Source organism: Silurus aristotelis, assembly GCF_946808225.1.
Source record: "Silurus aristotelis genome assembly, chromosome: 6".
Classification (NCBI taxonomy): domain Eukaryota; kingdom Metazoa; phylum Chordata; class Actinopteri; order Siluriformes; family Siluridae; genus Silurus; species Silurus aristotelis.
This window is the reverse complement of record NC_139579.1, coordinates 21,633,309-21,659,020: the sequence shown is the minus strand read 5'-3', so window position 1 is coordinate 21,659,020 and position 25,712 is coordinate 21,633,309. Positions and strand designations below refer to the sequence as shown.

At 38.3% G+C, this 25,712-nt stretch overlaps 1 protein-coding gene across 8 annotated transcripts in view; it reads right to left on the bottom strand.

Annotated features, from left to right (window-relative positions):
- Window positions 1–25,712, bottom strand: part of syne1b (spectrin repeat containing, nuclear envelope 1b) — a 76,602-nt gene that overhangs the window by 33,338 nt on the left and 17,552 nt on the right. For 6 of the 8 annotated variants that reach the window (XM_083543861.1, XM_083543863.1, XM_083543859.1 and 3 more), the window contains 58 exons: window positions 25,540–25,683; window positions 24,022–24,189; window positions 23,720–23,878; window positions 23,194–23,358; window positions 22,940–23,074; window positions 22,576–22,734; window positions 22,275–22,483; window positions 21,661–21,769; window positions 21,413–21,577; window positions 21,131–21,298; window positions 20,841–21,017; window positions 20,423–20,563; window positions 20,175–20,335; window positions 19,735–19,885; window positions 19,421–19,648; window positions 18,690–18,788; window positions 18,368–18,555; window positions 18,100–18,223; window positions 17,857–18,023; window positions 17,601–17,754; window positions 16,882–17,507; window positions 16,559–16,738; window positions 16,322–16,472; window positions 16,014–16,172; window positions 15,723–15,905; window positions 15,535–15,636; window positions 15,245–15,448; window positions 14,901–15,108; window positions 14,659–14,771; window positions 14,302–14,507; window positions 14,011–14,160; window positions 13,604–13,895; window positions 13,337–13,509; window positions 12,820–13,129; window positions 12,562–12,726; window positions 12,108–12,464; window positions 11,852–11,988; window positions 11,529–11,706; window positions 11,244–11,426; window positions 10,987–11,130; window positions 10,208–10,363; window positions 9,604–9,768; window positions 9,330–9,502; window positions 8,183–8,336; window positions 7,852–7,995; window positions 7,595–7,759; window positions 7,062–7,379; window positions 6,802–6,957; window positions 6,537–6,707; window positions 6,130–6,456; window positions 4,533–4,685; window positions 4,257–4,424; window positions 3,681–3,857; window positions 3,276–3,422; window positions 3,057–3,182; window positions 2,779–2,955; window positions 2,328–2,593; window positions 53–2,213 (listed from right to left, as the gene is read on the bottom strand). In XM_083543861.1, coding sequence (XP_083399987.1) covers window positions 53–2,213; window positions 2,328–2,593; window positions 2,779–2,955; window positions 3,057–3,182; window positions 3,276–3,422; window positions 3,681–3,857; window positions 4,257–4,424; window positions 4,533–4,685; window positions 6,130–6,456; window positions 6,537–6,707; window positions 6,802–6,957; window positions 7,062–7,379; window positions 7,595–7,759; window positions 7,852–7,995; window positions 8,183–8,336; window positions 9,330–9,502; window positions 9,604–9,768; window positions 10,208–10,363; window positions 10,987–11,130; window positions 11,244–11,426; window positions 11,529–11,706; window positions 11,852–11,988; window positions 12,108–12,464; window positions 12,562–12,726; window positions 12,820–13,129; window positions 13,337–13,509; window positions 13,604–13,895; window positions 14,011–14,160; window positions 14,302–14,507; window positions 14,659–14,771; window positions 14,901–15,108; window positions 15,245–15,448; window positions 15,535–15,636; window positions 15,723–15,905; window positions 16,014–16,172; window positions 16,322–16,472; window positions 16,559–16,738; window positions 16,882–17,507; window positions 17,601–17,754; window positions 17,857–18,023; window positions 18,100–18,223; window positions 18,368–18,555; window positions 18,690–18,788; window positions 19,421–19,648; window positions 19,735–19,885; window positions 20,175–20,335; window positions 20,423–20,563; window positions 20,841–21,017; window positions 21,131–21,298; window positions 21,413–21,577; window positions 21,661–21,769; window positions 22,275–22,483; window positions 22,576–22,734; window positions 22,940–23,074; window positions 23,194–23,358; window positions 23,720–23,878; window positions 24,022–24,189; window positions 25,540–25,683 — 12,696 coding nt within the window. The remainder of the gene's footprint in view (window positions 1–52; window positions 2,214–2,327; window positions 2,594–2,778; window positions 2,956–3,056; window positions 3,183–3,275; window positions 3,423–3,680; window positions 3,858–4,256; window positions 4,425–4,532; window positions 4,686–6,129; window positions 6,457–6,536; window positions 6,708–6,801; window positions 6,958–7,061; window positions 7,380–7,594; window positions 7,760–7,851; window positions 7,996–8,182; window positions 8,337–9,329; window positions 9,503–9,603; window positions 9,769–10,207; window positions 10,364–10,986; window positions 11,131–11,243; window positions 11,427–11,528; window positions 11,707–11,851; window positions 11,989–12,107; window positions 12,465–12,561; window positions 12,727–12,819; window positions 13,130–13,336; window positions 13,510–13,603; window positions 13,896–14,010; window positions 14,161–14,301; window positions 14,508–14,658; window positions 14,772–14,900; window positions 15,109–15,244; window positions 15,449–15,534; window positions 15,637–15,722; window positions 15,906–16,013; window positions 16,173–16,321; window positions 16,473–16,558; window positions 16,739–16,881; window positions 17,508–17,600; window positions 17,755–17,856; window positions 18,024–18,099; window positions 18,224–18,367; window positions 18,556–18,689; window positions 18,789–19,420; window positions 19,649–19,734; window positions 19,886–20,174; window positions 20,336–20,422; window positions 20,564–20,840; window positions 21,018–21,130; window positions 21,299–21,412; window positions 21,578–21,660; window positions 21,770–22,274; window positions 22,484–22,575; window positions 22,735–22,939; window positions 23,075–23,193; window positions 23,359–23,719; window positions 23,879–24,021; window positions 24,190–25,539; window positions 25,684–25,712) is intronic. The other 2 variants (XM_083543864.1, XM_083543865.1) reach the window with 1 other exon arrangement.

Here is a 25,712-nt window from a genome sequence, read left to right as displayed (position 1 = left end):
TAGTAGGATTAAAATTAGGACATTGTAAAAATTTAAATTATCTTTGACTTGCCTGCTTAGAATTCAGAGCTTGTTGGACATCAGCTTCCAACTTTGCCATTTCTTGCAGACTAGAATCCACATGAGCTGGAATAAGTTCATTAGCACTGGTGTACTTCTGTTTTTCCCTAGTGCTCAGTGCAGCCACAATCCTTAGTTGAGACTGCACCTCTTCCTGCATGATCTGCTGCTTTCTAATCTCTTCCTGAACCTTTTCCACCTTCATATCCACAACAACAGCACATCCCAGCTCATCTCTGACTTGCTGAAGCCAAGTCAACGTCCGCTTTACTTCAGTCTCAAAATCTTTACTTTGCACAAATCTGTTCTCACACTCCACTATCAGCTCCCCAACAGCTGTCTGAAGAGACTGAAGTTCCTCTTGCCAGGATAACACCCGCTGCTTAGAGGCCTCATGTGCAGCTGGGTCCATGTGAGAAGCAAGGTTTCCCATCTGCTCCATGAGCCGGGAGAGGTGAGAGCTGGCTCCCTGAAGACTGGCAGCCAAGGCATGATAATTTTTCAGTCTCTCTTCAGCTGACTGGGTCTCAGCATTGACTTTGACAAGCTGCTCTTTTGTAGCCTTCAACTCAGAGTCAACCTGCATGGCCATAGCTTGGTGGTCTTCAAATGACTCCAAAGTGTCATCTAGGTGTTCTACCTTCTGTTCTATCAGCCTCTTAAGACCATTATAGAGACTGACAAGTTGTGCCATTTCTTCAGGCTGCCATGGCTGACCAGTGCTGCGAAAGCCCTCTTTTTTCTGGTTGAGCTCACTAACAGCCTGGCCAAGATTTGTCAATTCCTCAAGCAGTGCTTTGTAATCATGCTGCAAACTGATGACCTGCTCTGTCTGCAAACCAACAGGCTGAGTACCAAGATTATGAAACTGTTCCTCAAGCTCTTTCAATGCTTTGTGGGTTATATCAATGAACGAAGAATACTCCTGACGGGCAAGAATGGCTTGTTGTATTTTCTCCTGTTTTTCTTTTGCTAGTGATAAGATGTTGTTGTATTGCTGTGGAAGGCCATTAAGTTTCTCATCTAAGTAGCAGTGGTCAACCTCATTGAGGGTGGGCAAAATTTCTTGACCTGCTCTTTGGACAATGAGAAGGAGATTTTCATATTCTGCTGCTTGCTCCAATATTTGTTGGTATTTTATGAGCTGTACTTTGAGTTCTGCATCTCCATTCATTAGGTTTATTTCAGGAAATGTCACAATATCTGCTTGTTTTAACCACTGACATGTTTTCTCTAGATCTGCCTTAAAGTATTTTCTAGTTACCAGTACCCTCTCTAGTTCCTGTAGTCTTTGATTACACCTTTGCAAAGCTACTTCAAAGCTGTTCTGCAATTCTTGTAGCTTGGTTAGCATCTCAGCCTTCTCATCCTCAGTAGCATCTTTCATCAGATCTCTGCCTTGGGACCATAAGGAAGTTAGCTCACTCTGGTAAGCTCTTAGGCTACTTTGGATGTTTCTGCAGGTCCTCACCTGCTTAGCCAAATCATCTGGTAAAAGGGCTATGTAGTCATCAGAATGTGCTTTCTTTTCATTCTGTTGAACCCAAGTGATAGCCCGACTCACCGCAAGCAGGAACTGAGTCCTCTCAGTAAAAGCCTTGCTCAGGTTTTTCCTTCTCTGGGCCACTTTAATACTCAATGATTCTACCTCAGCCTTGGTCTCTGATATAAGCTGCTGCAATCGCTGCCTTTCATTCAAGCCTAAGTGTGCTAAAACTCTGTCTGAATCACTTTTGGCTTGTGCCAGTAGTAGCTGCTTTGCTTCAAGCTCACTGCATATGCTAAGGTGATCAAATAGGAAGCTCTGTGCTACCTCTGGTGGTGGGCTCATTTTCATGGCCTCAGACAAAGCAGGCCTCTGTTCCTCAGCCCACTCTCTAGCCTCTTTCAGTCGGGCTTCAACTTGAGTCATATCCTCAAGTGTTAGGATAGAGTCCTGAATCTTTCTCTCAATGAGACTTTCTAGATGAGCCCAGCGCTGCTCAAAGTGGCTGATCTGTTCTTTCACCAGCTCTTTATCATCCAGGTTTAAGTGATACATCACTTTCTGCTTCTGGTCTTTAAGATCCTCAAGCATGCTCTTCCTTTCTTTGAGGACAACAGAGAGCGTCCGGAGAGTCTCCAGATGTTCAGATGAGCTCTCAGCTTCAGTTCTAAACCATTAAGTGTAAAAACAAATAATGTTATGTTGTGTTCTGCATTGTTGAACACTGCATTACCAATCCAATTCAATAAGCACAGTTTAAAACAATGTAATAGGAGCCCACCTGGCTAGGTTGTCCCATTCCTTGGAAACCTGCTCGAATAAAGCTTCCATTGCACAGATGCAGTCATGGTACTCTCTTGTTCTCATCAAATCCTCTTCCCTCTGGTCTTGAAGCTTATTGGCCTCATTACATAACTCCAGCCATGCATGACTCAGCCGATTAAGCTCAGTGTGTTCTGGAGAAGGCCTGCCTTCTGTCAGCTTACTTACATACTCTGTCATTTTAGTCAATGTACACTGTCTGCTCTGCAGCTGCTCACCAAATTCCTAAAGAAAATCACAGGTAAATGATAAATGTAGCAGTAAATTTAATCCCATACATCAAAGTTTGGAAGTAGTTTGACAGCAACATAATTGATTACATTTTTATATTTGGGTTGTTTTGGCTCTATACTCAATGACATTAGATTTCAAACAATGCCTAAGAGTAATAATGTCAAGATTTTTCCTACTTTGGCTTGATCAAGCATGTTCTGAGCAATCTTGGGCTCCAGCTCAGCAGGTCTCCTCGAAAGGCTATGCAGTTGTTGTTCCAAATCTTGAAAGAGTGTAGAGAGCTCCTGCTTTTGTTCCTTAATTTCCCTCCAGCAATCTGACAGCTGTTGAGCTTTGGTAATCCTCTCTTCAAACTATGACATTGCAAAAAGAGACAGCAGGATAGCAGCAGCTACATTCAATAATTATAAATGTATTAAATTAAGTTAAAATACATTTAAATGACCAAACTCACCATGGTTTTGATCTCCTGGATCTTAGTAGCTGTAGCTCTTACTGCTTCATCAGATAAATCACACACTGAGCAAACAAGATCAAGATAGGTGCTAGCCTGCTCCTGCAGAGCCCTTAAGTGCTTTACCTGCAAACAATAGTATCAAGAAAACAAAAAAGAAGTTAAGCCTTTGAGAAAATAAATATCTGGTGTATACATTCTCTTTGGTTTTTCACCAACCTGTTTTAGTGCCTCTTGAAGGCCAAAGGGGGTCTGTGAATGTAGCTGTGTTTCCTCTTGGACAGTGGAGAGCCAAGTCTCACACTGCTGCAGAGTGTCCTGATGACTAACATGCTTCTGTAGCTCCCGGTCAAGACTCTGAAACACCTGATGTGGTACAGGCTCAGTGTTTAGAAAAAGTACTTATTTACATATCTATTTACAATGTGAGAAAAACAATGTGTTTCTATCAATGCAACCATAGTCCAGTTCTGGGTAATTTACAGAATCTTATATTTTTGAGAATGACAGCTTCTATCAATAATAGAGAAAATATTTGTATTTATTCATCCACTTTTGGAAGATATAATACAATTTGGTTGGGTGTAAAAGAGTGTAAAAGGAATGAATGATGGTGATACTAACCCGTTGTGCGGTACTGCAGATAGCTGAATAGCTGTCTTTAGTTCCTTGTTGGTGAGCCTGAATCTGCTGGCTGAGCTTGGCCTGAACTTGCTCTGAACAGTGACTGACTAGACTGTCTCCTTTCTCCTTCAGTCTTATCAAAGACTCTTCAAAGCAAGCTATCTCCTCCATTATGGCCTGAAAAATAAAATACTATAGGTCCATCATTACAGTAGTAATTCTATTTAAGTTAGCTAGAACTGGCAGTGGGGTAAAACCCATAACAACATTATAGTATGCAGTCATTTATCTCACCTTGATTTTCTATTATAATGTCATTTTTTTTATTAGCCAGTTTGAATATATATATCATTTTCACTAGTTTAGGATACACTAATATTTACATATATATATATATATATATATATATATATATATATATATATATATATATATATATATATATATATATATATATATATATATATATCAGAACAATCTGAATGAGTTTATATATACTGAGAGCCATAGCCAGTATCTGTGCACATCATACATTTGCCAGTACATAGTCATTCTCAATATATTTAAAAAGTCTACCTTGTGTCGTGCCAGTTGTTGTGTGGCCATCTCTAGATTGCCACTTTGCATGGAATCAGAGTTAACCAGTCTACTAGACATCTGTAGCAACCATTTCTCCACTTCTTGTAGTTCACTGTTATAGTCTTCATGCTCTTTCACTCCCTCTGTCAATTTCTGTACATGAGCCTAAAACAACACAACATTTATTGCACATTTTAGCATTTACCACACTTTTTTATTTTATCTGTATCATAACATTTAATGCTAGATATTTATGCCATCTAATGGAAGTACCTTGGCTTTGCTGCATAGATCTTGATAATCGTTTTGTAGCTTGATCATATTCTCACGGATAAATGGATCATGTACTATTTCAAGCAGAGCTTCTCCTTTCTCAATGACAGACTTCACAGATGACTCATGAGATTGCATAGTTTGTTGGATTGTCTAATAGGAAATAAAAAACATAAATACAAGTACTGATCTACAAGTCTGTGTCTGTTTTTCCAATCCCAGTTTGCAAATCTGAGATTTGCAAATATGATAAACTTATATTTTATTCATAAAAAATGTAAAACATATAATTGAAATGTTACATTTTAAGGAAAAAAATTATAAAATTTTTTAATTTGATGTAACTTGATTTAATTTAATTTGATATAACACTTCTCAAAAAGGTTGGGACAGGATCCAACTAGCTTAAAGGTCCTGGGTGTTTTTTTTGTCATATTTTCCTTTTTGTGATGTGTCAAATGTTTTAAATTGGTGAAGTTCTAGACTGCAGACAGGCCATTTCAGCACTCATTCTCTTCTATTACGAAGCTATGCTGACGAAGCTATTTAGGCCTTCCCTGAAGAAGACATCTTGATGAAAGTATATGTTGCTCTAAAACAGTTTTTTTAAATTTCAGTACTGATGGTGCTCTTCCAGATGTGAAAGCTGTCCATTACATAGGCACTAATGCACCCCAAACCATCAGACATACAGGCTTTTAAACTAAGCACTGATAAAAAAGCTGGATGGTCTCTCTTCTCTTTAGTCTGGAAAACACAGTGTCCATGGTTTCCAAAAAGAATTTTATATTTCGATTTGTCTGACAACAGAACAGTTTTCAAACACCGCCTCAGTTAATTTTAAAAGAGCTTTAATCCATAGACAAGAGTTTCTGGATCATGTTTACATATGGCTTCTTCTTTGCATGACAGAATGACAGCATGACAGAACTTTAATCTGCATCTGTGGATGGCACAGCGAACACTGTTTATAGACAATGATTTCTGCAAATGTTACTGAGCCCATGCAGTGATTTCCATTACAGGAATATTCATAGATGTTTTAATGCAGTGCCACCTGAGGGCATACGATTTTTGCTTTGTCCCATATTTGTGGCACATGACATTTTTTCCATATTGTATGAATCTTTTAATATTATGTACCATAGGTGATGAGATATTTAAAGTCTTTACAATTTGATTATTCTGAAATTATTCCAAAACTGTAGATCTTTCATTCTGAGAGACCTCTCTAAGATTTTTTCTTTTTTCTTTTTATATCCAATGATGTTACTGACTTATTATCAATTAACCTAATTAGTTGAAATATGTTCCTCTAGTTGTTTCTTTTTAGTGACATTTAGTTTTCCAACTTTTTGTTGCCCATGTCCCATCTTTTCTTAGATGTGCTACAGCCACTAAATTTAAAATTAACTTATTGTTTTCCCTAAAATAGTACACTTCCTCAGTTTAAACATTGGATTTGTTTTTAATGTTCTATTGTGAATGAAAAATGGATTTATGAAATTCTTAAATCATTGCATTCTGCTTTTGTTTACATTTCTCTCAGCATCTTTAGTGATTGTACATATGGTACATGAAACATGATGAAACTTACTTTGTACTTGGCTAACTGGGCCTTTTTTTGGTATAGTTCAGCTTTAAGTTCCACAGAGGAGACCAGAAGGGGTTTCATCTCGTTAAGCCACTGGGTCTGTGCCTTATACTTGTCTAAAAAGTCTTTAGAGAGCTGAATACACTTCTCCTGAGCACTGAGCTCACCCCGCAGAGCTCCCATTAGCCCGTCTAGCTGGGAGAGACGGCCATTTATCTCTTCTTTTAGTTTTTCTGCTTCTGACTCCTCCAGGAATGCCATAGCTCGCTCTGTCTTCTCCCGCATAGTCTTCAGGAAAGAATGCCCCAGCTCCATGTCACACTGCAAAACCTGAATAATCAGAATATAGTGTTATCATAATCTCTCTTTTAAACATGCTACTATAGAAGTAAAAATGTTATTTGCCATACCTCTAATTTTTTCATTTTCCTTTCCATGGTAACACAATCAATAACATTAATGTTAATGGCCACACTGCTAAAGTTCTTATGTGCTGTGTTCAGCCAGTCAGAAAAACTACCGAAGATGCTATGGGCTTCTTCAATACCAGACACTTCCTCCTTCAGTTGTTTAATTGTCTCCTATATGACAAAAGCAAGAGCTATATGAAGAAAACTATGTGTACTGTATGAGTATGTGCACACGTGTGCATATATATATATATTTATATCTTACCAGTAGGTGCAGAAGCAGGGCATGGTAGCGTGAGGTAAGTTGTGTAGCCCTAGTACTGACACGACTGCTAATATGTGTTTCTTCTAAGACTTGCTGGGCCAGTGTACTTAAACCCTCAATTTCCTCCTGGTAGGCCAGGACTTCCTCATGCCATCCCTGTGTGACACAATAAACATGCTGTCAATATTTAGACAAAATTAAGATTTAACCTAAGGTCCAAAAACATCAGCATCATTAAAAGACAAAGTGGCTTCACAAACCTTCAGCAGCTCTAGCTGGGCTTCCTTGGTAGGTTTATCAGAACGCCTGCAACATCGCAGCTGACCTTTATTCTCCATTCCCTTTAACCAGGTATCAAGGCGCTGGAACTTCTGCTCCATCTGACGTAGCTTGGCTATAGCACTGTTTAGCTGAGCTCTTGTTTCAGACAATTGGGCCTGGTAAGAGCCCCACTCCTGCTGCACTGTCTCCAGGGTGCGGTCCTCTAACTGGGGTATTCCCCAGGGGATAACCTGCTCTCGACTCTCCAGTACCGTGTTTAGCAGAGCCTGTCCCTGGGTGCAATTCACTTGCAGTTCCTATACAGGATCAAATATATTAGATTCTTTAAGGTATTCTATCCCATAAGACAATAGTCCAAGTTTCTGTCTGAAGTCTGATAAAAACATGTTTAATATTGTTTATAATAGGAAGAGTATAAAATATTATTGATTAACTACATTATTATTAAAAATTGTCATAAAAAAGTACCATTATTTGAGCCTAGAAAAATGGCATGTATTTGTGTTCTTACTTGTAGTTTGTGTAGCGTTTCCTCCAAAGTATCAATATCTCCCTCTAGCTGAGTGCAGCAACTTAGTTTCTCCTGCTGCTGCTCCAACCAGTCCTTAAACTCATTCAGATTGTTCTGATATTCCTGATGACCTGTCAGCAGCTCCTCTGCCTTTCCTACCGCTGCCTGAATAAAAGGAATACCAGATGTTTCTTGTTAATGTTAACAGGCACTGATGTATCTTGTTTTGTGATTGAGATGTGTGCTTTTGTATGTACCTGGGCCCTCTCTTTAATATTCTTGTACTGTTCCTGCAAATCTTGAATCTCCAACTGGGTAACATAGTGCTCAGCCATGTTGGACCCCTTTACATAGATGGTGTCCAGGACAGAGCTGTGGCTCAGAACATCCTCATATAGCAACTACAAAAAAGTCAGAATTTTATATCTAAAGCAGAACTGAAAGAATGATATAATGAAGCAAACTACTATCAGCAGTGAGTCCTAATTATCTCTTGACAAGTAGGTGATAGCTGGAAGAATGTGATGTATCTCCTTTGATTTGTGATTGATGCTGGAGCAATTAAGTACAATGACATGATAACAATACCTTGGTCTTGCCCAGATTGGCAGCTTTATCTCTCATCTCAGAGCACTGCTTATCTGTGGAGTAGAGACCTTCTTCCACACTTTCCATCCAACTCACAAGCTGACATACATCTTCTTGATAACTGGTCCACTGTGAGAGAGCTCCCTCCAGCTGACTGAGAAGTCACAAACAAGTTGCATCCAATAGTACATTTAATAACATCCTCTGAAAATTATAAAGTGTTAAAACCTGTTTCAGTTGTATAGTGAAGATTGTATATATTATAGGGGTGTAACGGTACACGAATTTGTGCGGAACATAGTTACACAGTTATTCGCACTTTGAGCGAATTCTATAAATAATTTTTAAACATGAAATCATACACAACAATGGCAGGGATATATATAAAAAAGAAACTAGAGTTAAAGCAGTGTCACTGTGGCTACTCACTCTTTACCGTAAATAAGATTTGTTTTGCGCATGCACAAAAACGATAAAGAATCCCTAGCTCTAGCGTTAACCTATAACAAATAAGTGGCTAGCGGCTAATGCTAGCGCTATGGATTGTTAGAGTTTTATGTCAAGCTTCAAAAATGAATTTTAAAATGAAAAAATCATTAAAATTTTAAATATCGAGGAGAGAATGAATGAAGAATGGAAGGAATAAAGATATTTGTTAAAGTATGCTGAAATAAGTAAAACAGTTAAGTAGAACATATCTTTAGAAAATTATATATTAAATGTAAAACACATATCCGTATACCAAAATGGCTGTAACAAATGTAAACAATTTATTTTCATTTTCCATTAATTTAATTTTATTAAATCAATTTAATTTGTGCTAATATAATTGAGTTCTTAATTTAATCTATATAATTAAAAAGTGTATTGAATTTATTTGATTTATTGTATTTTATTTTTTATAAAATATTATAAAATACTACTTTATAAACCAAGCAGGCATTTGATTTAAAATTGTTTTAAAAATATAAACTATTGATATTCACAAATGTTTATAACAAAAACGTGTTTGTTAATTTTAATAAAAAATTGACAAGCAATTTTATGTTTTGCATTTCTTCCCCCTAACTGTATCTAAATTGTACCGAACCGATTTTGTGTACTGTTACACCCCTAAAACATAATATTATCCCCCAAAGTGACATACCTCTTGCACTGAATAGCTGCAGAAAGCAGGCTGTCCCATGAATCTTTCAGGTCCTCAATCTGTTTACAGACCAGAGGAACCCCCTCAGCTGATGTATTCCTACGCACAGACTCACCCCTAGTGACCAACATTTTCAGTTGGATCTCCTTTTCCTGGCGAGCTGTAAGCAGGGCCTAAAATAACACCAAAATATTCCATAAATAAATGTAGTTGGCAACTAAGCTAAGTTAATACAGGGTAATGGCAATCATATGCTTAAATTTTATTAGTGTACCTCAAGCTTGATCATCCTACTGTCCAAAACATTTTTATCTGCTGTTGGAGTGCAATACGTCTGCAGCATATGACTGGTGTCTGCCACCCAGTTCTGCAGTTCCTTCAGACCTTGAGAGAAAAGCTGGTGCTCTGACACAATCCTCTCAATTCTGGAAGCTTTTTCCTAGTAGAGCATTTTACAGTAAAAATCTCATTCACACATCAAACTAATTTCCGAACATTTATATCTGTTACATATTCTTAAATGTTAAACGTAATAAGAGGATTACAAATTTCAGATGTTAACACATTGGTCAGTTTGGACAGTATAGTCACTATAACCACTGTGAGTTGTCTTTGGTAATTAGTTATTAGTGATCCTGGATTGCTTTACCCTATTCATGCACAATGCACATCCCTGTGAGAAAAAGGTTGTAGTGTTGTTTTAGGGAAAATATAACAGAATAGCTGCTACAGCTATATTTTATGTACATACATATATACATTAGTATTTGCACATGCCATTACCTATTTAATTTCTATTCAATCAAATGTCCTTTGGGACAAAATATAACAGTCTATCTTGCCTGAGGTCAAGCTGGCAGTAGGCAGACAGACATTACCTTAGTCTGGTTGCTTAAAGCTAGGTATTGAGCAGAGAGCTGCGAAACACGATGCACAAAGCCCTTTCCAGTCGTGTGTTTATCCCAGAGCTGTTGGGCCTTCTCTCTTAGCCTGCTCAGCTGAGCCTCATGAGAGGCCAACTCCTCAAGCACAGACTGTGAATGCACAGGAACATCAGCACAAGCATGCAGCTTAGGAGACAAGCACGGTGTACCTCCATTAGTAAGACTAAAGTGTTAAAATGGCCACATAGAAGCAGGCTGAAAAGATTGATGTAGTTAATTTTAGAAGACATTGAGCCAAACTAACAAAGAGCTTGCAGCAAATTAAAGCAGGATCCAAAGCTGAGGCTGAGCAAATTAAAGGCACTGTTTATCTGGTGTGTGAGCTATGAAATGGTATCAATCTGTAACATTTCTAGTTATGTATTTGCATAGCGATTATAAATCACCTCCGATATTCACTATAAAATAAACCAAATTTTCATAATTTCTTTGCAAATGTGTGTTGAATAAAACTGTGAAGGAAATGGCAATGTACAATAAATACAACACAATTACAATAAATAGATAATAAAATTGTCCTTAAAAAAACAGTTAGGCCGAGGCACATTTTGAACACAATAAAGGCATAAGTTTATTGCAATAAAAGATGCAATGTGCTACAAATGAGAAAATGCCAAAATGTACTAAAAATGAAATGAGGATGGTCACCAGTAACTGGATGAGCTACTACAATTGCAAGTCATGGTCCTCACATCCAATCTAGGATACTGTACCTGGAGTTTGTGAAGCTCATGTTTCTTGGCTGGGAGGTCGTGTAAACGACTACTGCTTTCCTGCACTGTCATCTCTGTCTGGTTCAGCCAATCTTGCAAGGGCTCCACACTGGTCTCAAAGTCCCTCATCTGTGCTTGCAAATTCTTCCACAAAGCACAACATACTGAATTTAGTGCATTTAACTCAGTGATAAACCAACACATTTTTACTACTATAAAATTTTGGAACAGATTAATCTGGCATTAAGGCACTTTACTTGTAAAGCAGTCTCTCTCTGGTGCAGGTTTGTCATAAGCGTCTTCCAGTCTTCTCTGGCACCGCTGACTTTAGCTCGGACTGCAATTACTTGCTCTTTAGGAGCTACATTTATCAGCAGGTCTCCACTAGCAGCCAGTGCATTCAGCTTACTGTGCCCCTGCTCTCTGTCACTTAGGAAGTCCTGCACATCACCACAACAAATTAATTTCTAGTAATTCTCTCTAGTGGTTTACAAATTATTATAGAAATCTTAATTATATATTTATATATATTTAAATAGTACCTGAATCTTCTGAAGACTAGATGAAGCTTCACTGAGATTTTGAGGTGCATCAAAACATTTGGCTGTGTTAATTTTAGCATTGACTAGCCACTGTTGAAACTCTCGGAAAGCAGCACGGAACTTCTGCTCCAGCAGCTTCTCTTTTCTTTGGCATTCCCGAGAGGCATGCAGACTAAGGCTGCATTAGAAAAAATAAACCTTTAACTTTTTATCGGCCTGTATATGGCTTTCCGCAGGTTCAAAATATGGCAGGATTTGACAGACCTTAAGTTTTACATATTCCTGAATCTAAACTTTCACAAGGCTTTTTTTACACTGTTTACCTGTTATACTCTTTGATCAGGGCAGATACCCTTGAAGACTGTGTTCCCAGATCTCTGGAGAAGCGACAGAGGTCATTCAGCTGTGACTTCACACTGTCTGACATTGGTTCTGCATTGAGTAATGCTTCCAGGGTGTCCTAATTCATAGTAATATGAAAGTTTTTATTAGAATCTACACTGGGCAAGATAAGGTGTCTCAATCACTGACCAAGTCTGTTGTTTGTTTCATATATTATTAAAAAAATAAATCCTGTACCTTGGAAATATGCCAGGCCTGTACAGCTTCCTCACTGGTGTCCATGGCCTCAACCTGCTGCAATGTGTCGTGCCATTCATGTAGTCGACAGCTAAATTCCTGCAGGTCCTGCTCCAATTGTGCAGCCAAAGTACTGAACTCTTCATCTGAGCTGGCCATCTGAGCCAGTGTGGCCTCTAGACCAGAGCGCACATGTTTGGCTCCATGTTCCCACTGTTCCCAAGCAGAGAGCAGTCCTGCCTCCTCCCTCTCCAGCGCCTCACACCCTACAGTGGAGGTGTGATCACGTGCTGCAGCCCCACACCGCTGCACTCTCTCCAGCCTCTCTCTGCCCTGCTTCCTGGAGTTCAATAACTCCTGCCATCAAACAGGAAAGTCAGCAATTACTCACGTGCAAAAAATGTAAACACTATTTCAATAGCATATTATATATCATTTGAATTGCACCTGTTACCTGCACTTTGGACAGTTTCTTCTGAACAGAGGCAGCATCTCCGGACATGTCAGACCAGCGCTGGAGCTCCTCTTTAGCAGAGGTCAGCCAGTCATTCATTTCCCGCACAGCCTCCAAATATACCCCATGCTCTTTCACTATCTCATCCATCTGCTGTACTTTACTCTAAGGAGAGAATAACAATTGCGCTTCATCCTCTCTTATCAACATAGTATGTGCTGTGTGAGAATATCGATGCATGTTTAAAATCAAATTTACCTTGATAACTGCTGTTATGTCAGAGAACTGGTCATTAAGTTCTGCTCTAGGATCTTCTGCAAAGGCTTGGTCTCCGGTTTTCTCAAACAGTTCTGTAGCTTTCTCATTCAGGCGATTGAGTGATGCTGAGTGGCTATCAATGTCAGCCTCTATGGCACGCAGGCGCTCCAGCAAAGAGACCTTTTCCTTCAATCCAGGCTGTTGAGGAAGTGCGACTTCAACCTCCTGCTCTACTGTGTCCATCCACTGCTGAAGCTGAGCTTTTCCTTCCTGATAGCTGCTCCACTGGGTCACTGTCCACTCCAGACGACTGTTTTAATACAAATACACAAAGTTAAACCATATCTGAACAATTCTATTAGTTGGTGTTTTTCTTTTTTTTATCAACATCTACATATTTTGACTTATATTTTCATATATATATATATATATATATATATATATATATATATATATATATATATATATATATATATATATATATATATATATATTTATATACCAGCATAACCCATACCTGTGACAGTTAATGGCACTCATTAGCATGTTTGCCCAGGCATCTTTTAGACTCTGGAGCTGAGAGCGGATAGCCTTCTGTTTGTCCTTACTACAGTTCTTCACAACCTGCTCACCTTTTCCGACTGTCATATTCAGCTTAACTTCTCCTTCTCCCTTCATTAGCAAAATATCCTATAACACAATTAAACATTTTTTTAAGACTACAGTTGTGTTTTTCAATACTACTTGTGATGGGTGATGAGTAAAAAGTAATGAGATTAATTACCTGTACAAGCCCCAACCTCTTTTCTAAAGTCTCTTTATTGCCTGTGGTGCTGCTGAGTGCTGTAAGTCGTTCTTGTATGTTACTGAGCCAGGCCCATGTGGTCTGCAGTGTTTCATCAAAAGACTGCTGTTCCTGAAGACTGAGCTGACAGCTGCGCAGACGCTCTCTTACCGCTTTCAGCAGTGTCTGCTGCTGCATCTGTAGCTGTGTGGACACCCGCAACTCAGAACCACTGCCATGACCTCCCTCGATCAGTGTCTGAGCTTCTTGGCACAAACTTTCAAAAGAATCTCTACAGGGAAAAATACACCATTTACAGATGATAAACAATAATATCACCAACCATTAAAATGTAGTTTTACATAAAGTAGATACACATAAATTAATGATTTTTTTAAAAACCAAACCTTTCTTTCAGTGCCTCCTCATAAAACGCCTCAACTCGCTCAAGTGATGTTTTCTCCTGCTCGCCATGCTTGCCTTCAGGCAACTCTGTACTCAATCTCACTTCCATACGCTCCAGCCAGCGACACAGTCTCTGCAGATTGTTCTCAAAGCTGTATAGCAAAAATAATTTACCACTGTATCAGATATTTATTTGAAGATGTGTCTACCATTCTTTACCTACATGGAAATCCAACACATTCCAGACCCATACAGAAATACACAGTACCATGTAACAAGGGTTGTATCCTCACCAACTGAGCAGAGTAGCACTTTCCTCGAGACTCTGCTGGCTTAGCCTGCACTGTTCAACATAACTGTCCCAGTCCTGTTGGATGCATGAGAGGCTCTGCTGCACTTGTCCAGCACTGGCTTTAGGTAGGTGAAGCAGGAGTTTCTCCCCTTCCTGACACACCTCCATTAGACGACTTTCTCCATCCTCAACCCTTTCTAGTGCCCCCTGAGGAACATAACAGCACAAAAGTACTTATTTTAGAGTGAGTAAAAACTGTGTTTAAAAGCAATGCCATTTTTTTACACAATAAAGTGATTGAAGTGAAAGACTGAAGTAAACGTTATACACAATGTATGACTTAAGATTAAGAATGTACCTTCAGCTTCTGCAATTTGCGCTCCACAACACCAATGTCCCCAGAGTAATCCGAGCATTCTCTTACTATTTCTTTTTGTCCAGACAGCCAAGTGTGAAACTGTTTCAAAAGATCTGAAGAGATGTATAATAAAGAGAGAACAGTGCGGTGTGAAAATTGATGACATAATATGAACCAACCATAATGCACCTATTAATAGCAAAAAGGTTTACTGATTTCAACAAGAGAATAATAACTCTTACCACTAAAGAGCTGCTGTAGCCCTTGCTGCATTGATCCCAACCTTTTAACACACAGCTGATTGACAGTTTCATATTTCTTGATGAGATCAGTTAAAGAAGTCCCAAGGCTTGTCAGCTCTTCAGAAGGGTACTTCCTGCAAAGAGTGTTCAGGCTTTCTCGTGATGAGTCAATACTTGTCTGCTGGTTCTGCAGCTCTTTTTGTATATCCTACAAAAAATACAATACACACCCAACTAAAAGTCAGTAATCAAGATATCAGTGTGACATAGTGCTTTTATTTCAATCTGATTACTATAAATTAAATGAGACATAACATTAGAAATTACAGGTATTTTTTTTGCACCTTTACTCTGAAGATCTCTTCTGGAGGTGATCCAGATGCTGCATCCCGCAATGATTCCTCTACAGTTTTCAACCATTCAGTCATCTGAGACAGAAAGTCCTCTAGTTGTTTTTTCTGAGTGCAGAAATCACTCAGATTGTTCTTTGCTTGTGCACACAGCTCCTGCACATTATTTATCTTTTTCTTTAGGTCAGCCTCCATGACCTGCCAGAGAATTTGAGAATATAGGTACAATATGCATAAAACCCTACTCATGCTGACCATTATGTTCATGGACCTGTATTACAAACCTGCAGTGATGTTGGGATGTCTTTGGTACTACAAAGCTGTTTTAGCTCCGACACTTTGGCTTGTATTGTGTCTACCATCTTCTCTTTTTGTTCCACCTCAACCTACAGAGAGACAAACATTAGATTTAACAAGAAAAGCTTTGTAACAGTATGAAGTATGTACTGTATGTCTCCATGATAACACGTGCCTTGACTTCTGCAAGGCGATTTTCAGTCTTCTGGCTGTCATTGAACTTGCTGAGGCTCTCTGTAAGTTCCACCACACAGCTGTTAGACCAGCTATCAATTTCCTCATTGATATGGTAAACATCCTTCCATATGGAGGAACTCAACTTAAGTTTCTCAATGTTATCCTCAATTCTCTCAGACACCTGTTAGAAGAAAGGAAATATGCAGATTTTAAAGTTACAGGGACCTAACCAAATATACCCTTAACAAAAGGCATGGAGGAGCTTTCATTAATATGGCCACACACTTACATCTAACCACTGGTCCACAACAGCTTCCATTTCTGTCTTGATCACTTGAGTTTGACAGTCTGGAATCCTGTTTAATTCACATACCAGTTGCTTTGCTTTATTTGAGAAGTGGTCCAGGTCCCCCTGATTAGCTGTCAGTTCCATTCTGATTGCTTCATGCTGATAATAAAAAATAAACAAAAAATAAGTTTTGCGGTTGTGAAATTTTCCAACATTTGAACAGATACTGCACAATTATTTGCATAATTGGAAATCAGTTTTGCATAATGTAGAAGTTGTTCTATTAAAGGTAATGCATTAAGACTTACCTTTGACAATGACCTCTTGGTGTCATCTTGGTCCTTTAGACCAAGTTTATTGACAGCTACTGACTCAGCATTTTCCACTATTGTATTAATAGAGGATTTCAGACTCTGATAGTCCTTCATGAGCTCAATCATGGCAGTACACTGCTCCTGCCTAGAAATTTAGAAATAAAAAGGTTGGAACATTCAATAATTTAGAAAATATCTATTATACATGACATGATTAGAAGAACAAGTCACCTTTCTGTAATAAGTTTCTTGGTGTCATCCCAGGTGGTCTCGAGGACATTGATCTCCCTCAGCACCTCTCCTGCAAGCTCAGCATCTCTCTGGGATAGCTGGTGCCCTTTATCCCTTAGCCACTGCTCCTCATGCTGGTGCGAGTGCAGTTCATCCTCCAACTGGTTGAAAAACCTCAGCCTATATACCAATACATGCAGAATTTCAATTCATCCTGGTGTAACACAATTTATTTTAGTAACTCAACAGTATGTGAAGCTTTTATGTATTATTATTAGAATTAAAAGATTCTTTGTTTAAAAAAAAATAAATAAAAGTTTTACCTTTGTTGTAATGTGAGCAGGTTGGGCTCTTTAAGACTCTGCTTGTCAGCCTTCTCCTCAATGTCTTCCACACTCTTCAGCAATTGCTCTTTGCGCTGTCTGAAGGAGGTCCACAGAGCCCCCAGAGCCTCCGCCTCACTCTGCTTGGAGCCAAGCAGGGTCTTTACTCCATCCAACTCTGTGCTTAATGTGTCTGCCAATGATCGGCACAAGGTGCGAGCCTCCTTGGCATCAATCAGGTGGAGGTGGGCTTTGCACAGGCTGCTGTCCAGACTGATCGCTAGTGACTCCAGACGGCTGATATCAGGAATGATTCCTTCTAGATCTTGTTGCAGTTCATCCACCCGGCTCTTATCCCAGCTACCAGCACTTTCCACTGTGTGTCTGAGACCTCGAAGAACACCCGCCGCCACATTATGGGTCTGCAGGAAAGCTTCCAGCTTCTCAACACTCTCCCCTCGCTGCATTACCAGTTGCTGGGCCTGCATGTAGGGCTGCAAGCTGCTTTCTAGACGGCTCTGTAGATAATGCTGCTCCATAGGTTCAGAGAAAGCGCACAAGGAATCTGTCTGCTGCTGGAGATGCTCTCTTTCACTATTCTCACTCTGTAGCACTTCTGCCTTCTCCTATCATAGACAAAATAAAACAAATGTTCAGTACTAAAGCTTTTCTGTCACTGGTATCAATGCCTTACTAATAAGAGTGATAATGGGACCCACCTTTATTTCTATGGCAATCAGCTGTAAATCTGTAATATTCACTTGGGAGCATGAGTGGAGAGATGAGAGGAAAGACTCTCCCCATTTGAAGAACTTTTGCAGTGCTTGCTCATGCTCTTCCAACCGTGACATATGGTCCTGAAGCATCTGGATTCTATAAAGACCAGACAGCTTAATGCTCTAATACATTAAGTCTATATAGCATTAAATACCACATCGGTTAAACATATTGTACATGTTTTTTTATATGCCTGACCTATGGGGTATAGCTGCATTTTGAGAGCTCCATCTTTTCTTCAACTGCTCGTGATCCTCTTGAAGTGCCTTCACTTGTTCATCTGATGCAGTGGAGTAAAGGGCTAGAGCTTGGGCCAGTAGTCCCTCATATAGTGACTCTAAAGACTGCATCTCAGAGTAAAGGTGCTAAAAAATGGAAATCTTGTTGAACACCAATGTTCTATATTTCTGAACAAGAGCTAAGAATGGGTTTTTTCCTTACGTTTAGCTCCATCAGCTCTCCTTCAAGCTTTGTCTTGTCTACAGTGAGATACTGGGTCACGGAAGCAGACACAGACTCGCAACTTTCAAGGAATGATTGCAAAGAACAACAGTCTTTTTCTGACCTGAGTAAAAAAATATATATAAACATGAAACTGAGTTCCCATAATGTTTTTTTGTAATATTGTAATTGTAAATGCTTTTTAAATGTATCACAGTTTCAGAGATAAAGTTTGTAAATGAACTCGAAGTAAAAGTTCAAAACATACTTCTGCCATAGGGACAACAGGCTTTCCATATGACTCTGTTTGTCTTTGGCCTGCTTTAAGCTCTGCCCATAGCCGTTCTGTAGAGCTGTTATTGCCTTTTCTGCTTTCTCTCGCTCACTTAGCCTGCGAGCCCCATTGCACAGAGATAGCAAGGTGGCCTTCAGCTTCTCCAGAGACTGGAACACATCCTACAAAGAAAATAATAGACATTTACAAACAAAGTAAAAGTATACACATTGTTTACACACCATTTCTAGTGAGCATGACACGTGTTGACAAAGTAATAATTGGAACTGCAGTTCACAGTGATTTTGTACAATACCATGTGGTCCTGTAGAGCTTTATAAGTGTCAGATGAGGATGCACAGGATGTGAGAGGTTTTTCTAGTTTCTTCTGAATGGCATCAATCTCTAATTGCACCTAGAAAGGAATTGGAGTCAAAGACAAAGCAAATAATATATATATTTTTAGGGCTGTCAAAATTAACGTGTTAAAAATGTGCTAACGTAAAATCTAGGGCTGTCCAAATTAATGCTTTAATAACGAGTTAATAATAAGTTAACGCAAATTCATTTTATTACAAATATAAATAAATAAATAAATAAATAAATAAATAAATAAATAAATAAATAAATAAATAAATAAATAAACAAACATATAAGAGGCGAAATTAAAACCTTCAACGTGACACACATTCATTGACTACGTCCTTTCTTTTCTCAGGTATAAAAATACAAACAGAAAAATAATTTTTGAACACTAAATATTTGTTTTACTAATGCGCCAAGTTTTAAATCAAGCACCAAAATCGGCAATGATGCACACATCCGACAATTTAAACCGTCTGTATGGAAACATAGCAAAAGTTCACTTTGGTGTCCTGATGATTTACGTAATTTAAAACACCATAATTACTTTAAAACATTTACAAGAATATTTTGTCTTCGTGCTCTATGTTGAGTATGGCTTCACTTATAATAAACATACACTTGCATAAAGCATCCATAGTTTCTTATGATATGTACTTAAATAAACATTTGAAATAAATTTACTTGTTGAAGGTTGGTATCAAACTTTTGCTGGTGACCGGAGCTCTCTTTCAACTGTCCATTCAGATGCTCCATGCTCTCCTTAAGTTCTTCCCAGTATCTGCCAATCTGTGTCAGACGAGCTTTAATTCGTGCAGATTCTCCCGATGATAAAAACTGGGATAGAGTCTGAGCTCTGTCTTCCAGTTGGGACAAAATTTGTACTCGCTCTTCTATTTCTGCTGTCACAGCCTGGCAACCAACGGTAAGAATATCAAAACATTATGATCCGGTTATGTAAATGTAAGAACTATTACATGCTGGAACCTTAAATGTACCTTAGCAGTGCTGATCTGCTGCTCCAGTGGTTCATTACAGCATTTTAGTAAGTCAAGCTCCTTTTCCTTCTCAGAGATCCATAAGGAGAATGCATCAAACTCACTTCCAAATGAGTCCCATTGAATTTTTATATCCTCAAGAGTCTGCACACTAAAACATACAGACATAAAACACCACAGGAAACATGACCCTAAACATTAATAAACACTGTTGCCAAAAGCCAGAATCAATTTATGAGTTTGTTCCACAAAGCCCATTATTTTCTACTACTAATAATATAGTAATAATAATAACAATAACAATAATAACAATAACAATATTAATAATAAGAATATGAATAAGAATAATATACTATTTGTGCTATATACCCTGTTTGTGTTATACTATATTTATTAATGTAAATGTCACATTAAAGTACTACACATCTAAAAATTATTACTCTTTCTTGAGGTCAGCCAAAGTTTTGTCCAAATGGCCTTTAAGGGAGTGAGCTTGTGTATGGAGCAGAGAATCATTTTTAGGACCAAGCTGGATTTCTGCAGCCCTCATCAATAGTCTGTTCACCAAATTTGCCTCCGTCTCACTCTGTTTCAGAAGCTCCTAGAATAGGCAATATGACATATTAATGATGAAACAATAAATATATAAAATATAAACAAATGTAGATTAAACCAAACGTATATTCACCTTAGCTTGTTTCAGCTCTGTTGTTAAGCTTTCTGGGCTACTGAAAATCATGTCTCTCTCTGTGACTGAATGTGCTCTGCTCACAAACTCCCCTACTGTTGCTTGCTGGCTGTCAAAGTCCAGCCAGGAAGCCAGTGTTTCCTGTAGACAAAGTGAGAAACTGTAAAAGCTGTGTGTATATATATATATATATATATATATATATATATATATATATATATATATATATATATATATATATATATACACACACATACATATATACACAGCTTTTACAGCTGTGTGTGTGTGTGTGTGTGTGTGTGTGTGTGTGTGTGTGTGTGTGTGTGTGTGTGTGTGTATATACTGTATATACTGTATGTATTTCTGCACTCAACAATCATTGAGATGATACAGGGCATGTTAGGTCTTTACTCACATTGAGTCTCTCCTCCTGTACCTCCATGCTTTGGTCCATCTGGCTTAGGGTGGCACCTAATTTGTGCAAATCATCATGAAGGTCCTCGCCTAGACCCTCCTGCACTTGGAGTTGCTTGCCTCGGCTGATTTGCTGATGCATGTCCTTCATTTTTAGTCGTAGACGTTTTACTTGTTGCTGTAAGGCAGAAGGGTCAAACATAAACTAAACAAATGCTCTTAAATTTTAGTGAACCATTAACATTAATTACTAAAACTCATCCTATAAGATGCAATATAATGTTGTGTTACCTGGTGAATGAGCAAAAGCTGCTGTGCTTCTTTTGCAGACTCTGAGTTAAGGATCTTTGTCACCTCTGCCTGCAGTTCCTGCTGACCTCGTGTTAGTTCATCCAGAGTGTTTCTTACTTCCTCCTGAAACTGCATACAATCTCCAACTGCCGATGCCATCTTCTCTGACTGAACACACAAAGTTTTTTACTGAACCACAGAACCCAAAAGAATTAAGAATAATCTTTAATAATTGTAATGGAATAACAGCCCTAGTAGTTCAGCTCTCCTAATGGGTCTTACCTCAGAGAGAGAACTAAGAAGATTCTTAAAGTCAGTTGATAATTTGGTGAGGGCAGCTGCCTGTCTCTGGGCATCATTCACCGTGCTGATTTCAATCAGTAATGCCAGACGAGATTTCAGCCAGCTCACATTTCCTTCCTGTAGTTCTGCATCATTCCTTAGACTCTGCAAGGTAATGCCCATATGCTATATTACACCATTATACCATTATAACCACATTCTCATATCTTGTTATTTTTCTGTCTTACCTCTATAGTGGATTTCACCTCACTAATTTTACTGGGGTCACTAGCACGATTTCTCAAAAGCCTGAGCTGACTTTCCTTTGAAGATAGCCAGGCAGACAGTTCAGAAAATCTAAAACAGAACAGAACATTTTAAATTTAAGTCCATAATAGGTTGTGCAATGTTCAGAGAACATAAAATACAAGGCACATGTACTGTATACTCCATATTTGCATTTAGTTATTTACATGGAAACTGTATAAAATATCTCCTTGACTTGCACTATCCATGACCATTGTACTCATTCCCACATTCCCGTGTGCTGTTTATTTATATTATTATTTTTTCATATTATTCATTCATCTGTCATTATTTATTTATATCTATCATATAGCATAGCCTTACCAACCTGTACACATGTAAATATTTTGCGCTGCTACCAATGCACTTCTGGTTAGATCCTAACTCTATTTCATTGCTTTGTACAATAACTTGTGCAATGACAAGAAACTTGAATCTAATCTAATCTAATCTAATCTAATCTAATCTAATTAAAACTGAAAGCAGATTTTCTAAGACCAATATGGCTCTTTACAGCTAATTTGATACAATATCGAAATCAAGAGATCATCCTCACCTGGTGTTAAACTCTTTCCATTTGTCAGGGTGCTGCATGAGTTTCTGATGTGTGCTCTTTATCTCATCTTTAACATCGGCATATGCAGTTCTAGCTTTTTCCATTGTTTGGCGTGCCTGTTCACTGTCTGTAAGCTTCAAACAGAGATCCTCCATATGTTGCAACCGCTTTTCACACAGCATCTGAGGGCCCTTATCCCTGAAAAAAGCCTATGCACAGAAACCTGGCATCAAAATGACCTACTCTACACAAATACTGCATGAAGTAACACAGTAACAAAGTTCAACAAAGTGCAACTTACTCTGTGCTCTTTTACTAGTCTCTCACTGCCAATGCTTGGCAGGCTGCGATTCTCTCGGGCCAGTTCAGCTTCACACTCCTGCAGAGAGGCCATCAGACGATTGCGTTCCACCTCCACTTTTAGATGCAAGAGGTGGTACGGGATCTCCGTCTGTACATCCTGAAGACAGAAATTGGATTATATACATCTTCCTAAAACTTCTGAACTTTATGTTAATGACCTCTGACAATGTGTTTCCACTGCCACTGACAATATTAACATTTAATTACACAAAAAGGACTCAATTTGTAACAATTGTTTAATAGATACGTAATTTCTTTTAAACGTCAATGTGATTTTTGGAGGTTTGTGCAAAACTGCTGACCTTCCACTGTTTGTGCAGTTTTCTGACAGTTTCCTGTAGATTCTGCTGTTCTAGCTCAGGCAGAATATCAGTAAGTTCATCACAGGCCTTCAAAAATGAATTAAGGACTCGCTCATCAAGATGTGCAAAGAACTCCTGCAGAAAAGTAAATACATTCATTACATTTACAACTTGTGACTGAATGAGGTGCAAATATTACCCTTGGCCTACTTTAAGCCCCTCAGTAACAAATTTAGTAGAGGTTTTCCTCTTACTGTGTGCTTTTTAAGCAGGTCCTCTGGGTTTCCTCTCTCTGTCATGCAACCTCTGGCTATTTTAAGAACCTTCTCCAGTTCAAGACGAGACTCTTCAAATCGCTTCATCAAACTGCTGTTGGCTTCCACATGCTTCTTCCACTCAGTGGTCTCTTCTACCATAGCCTATAGTCAAATGTATACAAACCATAAAACTCAGCATTGAAATTGAATACCCAAGCAAAGTCATAAATACTGTATGTTGAATTAAAAAAGATATATTTATTATGAATAAATAATTATTCATTTTTAATAGCTTAATATTTGCACCTATTAATTATTTTTGTCTTTAAGGAAAACTATCATCAATCTGTTGTACTTTATTAATTTGATTAATGGTCTACTCATTACGCACAAGGCCATTTGACTATCTATTCATAGTGGTGCCGGTGGCACTGGCTTTATTATTTCTATCTAAAGGATATTACTATCTAAACCATATGGCCATGCCACCCAAATCCTTTATGTAAAATGAAGCAATGTTCACCTGTGAGGAGGTCTGAAGCTCTACTACTCTCTTTTGCAGCAGAGATGTATCCAGGTGCCTCAAGGTTTTACTGCCTTCTAGTGCTTTCATGATAATCTGATGGTTCTTATCTATCACTGTAAGACACTTTTTACAACTTTGCTGGTATGTCACAAGTTCCTGTAGTAAAACACAAAAAGAATAAGAAACAGAAAATCAGTCCCAAATCATATTTCAAATCAGAATTTACTTTTACTTTTGGGCATGATATGTACACCATATATGTGTGTCACTTATCCATTATTATCCATGACCATAATCACCTGGCACTTCTGCTGAAAGTCTCCTGTGGTCTCAGAGTCACGTGCACTACTGATGCGACTGGCTTTCTCCAGAGACTGATAGAAGCCGGTGATGTGTTTCTCCATTTCTTCTAAAGGAGGCAGCAAGGCCTGTGAATCCCTCTGCAAAGGCACTACCTTCTCCCTTATCTAAATTCCAGAAGGGTCATCAAAATATAAGTGAGAAAGTAAAAAAACAACAAACATATAACGTAAAAGAACAGAATAGACACAGAGGTCCAGTTCACACTTTATATTAACATTTGTCTCGGTTGACTGGATCACAAGTGGGCGGTGTAAATTATGCACAAAACACTTGATAACAGCATGAGGGTCATGTCAGCAACAGAACTGGCATCAAAATAAGTTTTAATAAGAAATTAATTAAACTCTAATAAATAAATAAATAAATAAATAAATAAATAAATAAATAAATAAATAAATAAATAGAGCTACCAGAATACAGCACTCACTACAAACATGACCACCAGGGACTACAAATTACAGCCATTATGAACACTCTAATTCTTACCTGGCCACTGAGTGTAAACACCTGGACTCAGATATTTATTAGAATTATATTATAAACTATACTGAAATATAAATCTTTAGTTTGTTATGTGAATGCCCTTAACAAGCATTGTTCACTTATAATTATTCTGGTTTCTTGTCTTGGTTCTTTTTTTTTTTACTTGCTCTTCCCTTACCTAGTTTCCATTGTTGATCACCTGACCATTGCCTGCACCTTGACACTGACTTTGGATTACATATTTGTCTCATTTGCTATGATAAATAAAGCTTCTTATTCCCGCATTTGCGTTTGTACCCACATACCTGACAATTAGTAAATTTTTATTTGAACAGTGCCTAAATATACAAACACAAGTTTTTATATAGATTTCATATAAATGTTACATTTTTTGATCAAACTTTTATATTATATTAGGATGAATTAGGGGTCACTGGAGATAAAGTTTCAAGAAAATGCCAAGTTTGGACAACTATCAATCTTAGTTAAATAAAGCAGCGGACCCCCGGGCCGCGGACCGGCACTGGTCCGTAGGTCAATTAGTACCAGGCCGCACAGAAAGAATACATAACTTAAATTTTTTCCATTTTATTTATTATTTGATTTTGAATTATGTTTTATTTTGAAAAAAATTACCGGATTCTCTCTGTCTATGACTCTTGATGCATGATATGATGCTTGCCTCGGTCACACGTCTTACCTACCTTTTTAAAAGGGACTGCTCCGGCCGCTAACACATAATACATTACAGCTAAAGGATTCACGGTTGTTATTATATTTACAAAATACCAGTTTTTCATGCCGGTTGTATCATTTTATTTTGTTGTATTTATCCACCACACCGTATAGGCCGGTCCGTGAAAATATTGTCTGACATTAAACCGGTCTGCGGCACAAAAAAGGTTGGGGACCGCCGCATTAGAGCACCCAAGATAAATGTTAATACCAGGCTTGAAAAGTTCATGAAGCACCTTGCTAAGCTCCTCTTTAATGGTTTCCATGACACCCAACATGTCTGTGATCTCTTCCTGCGAGGTGTCTTTGGTCAGCTGCTGGGCATTGCGTGTGGCTGTTTTATATACTGCCTCCATTGAGGGCACTTTATGTTTGATATCCTGTGGAAATAAACATTTAAAATGTAAAT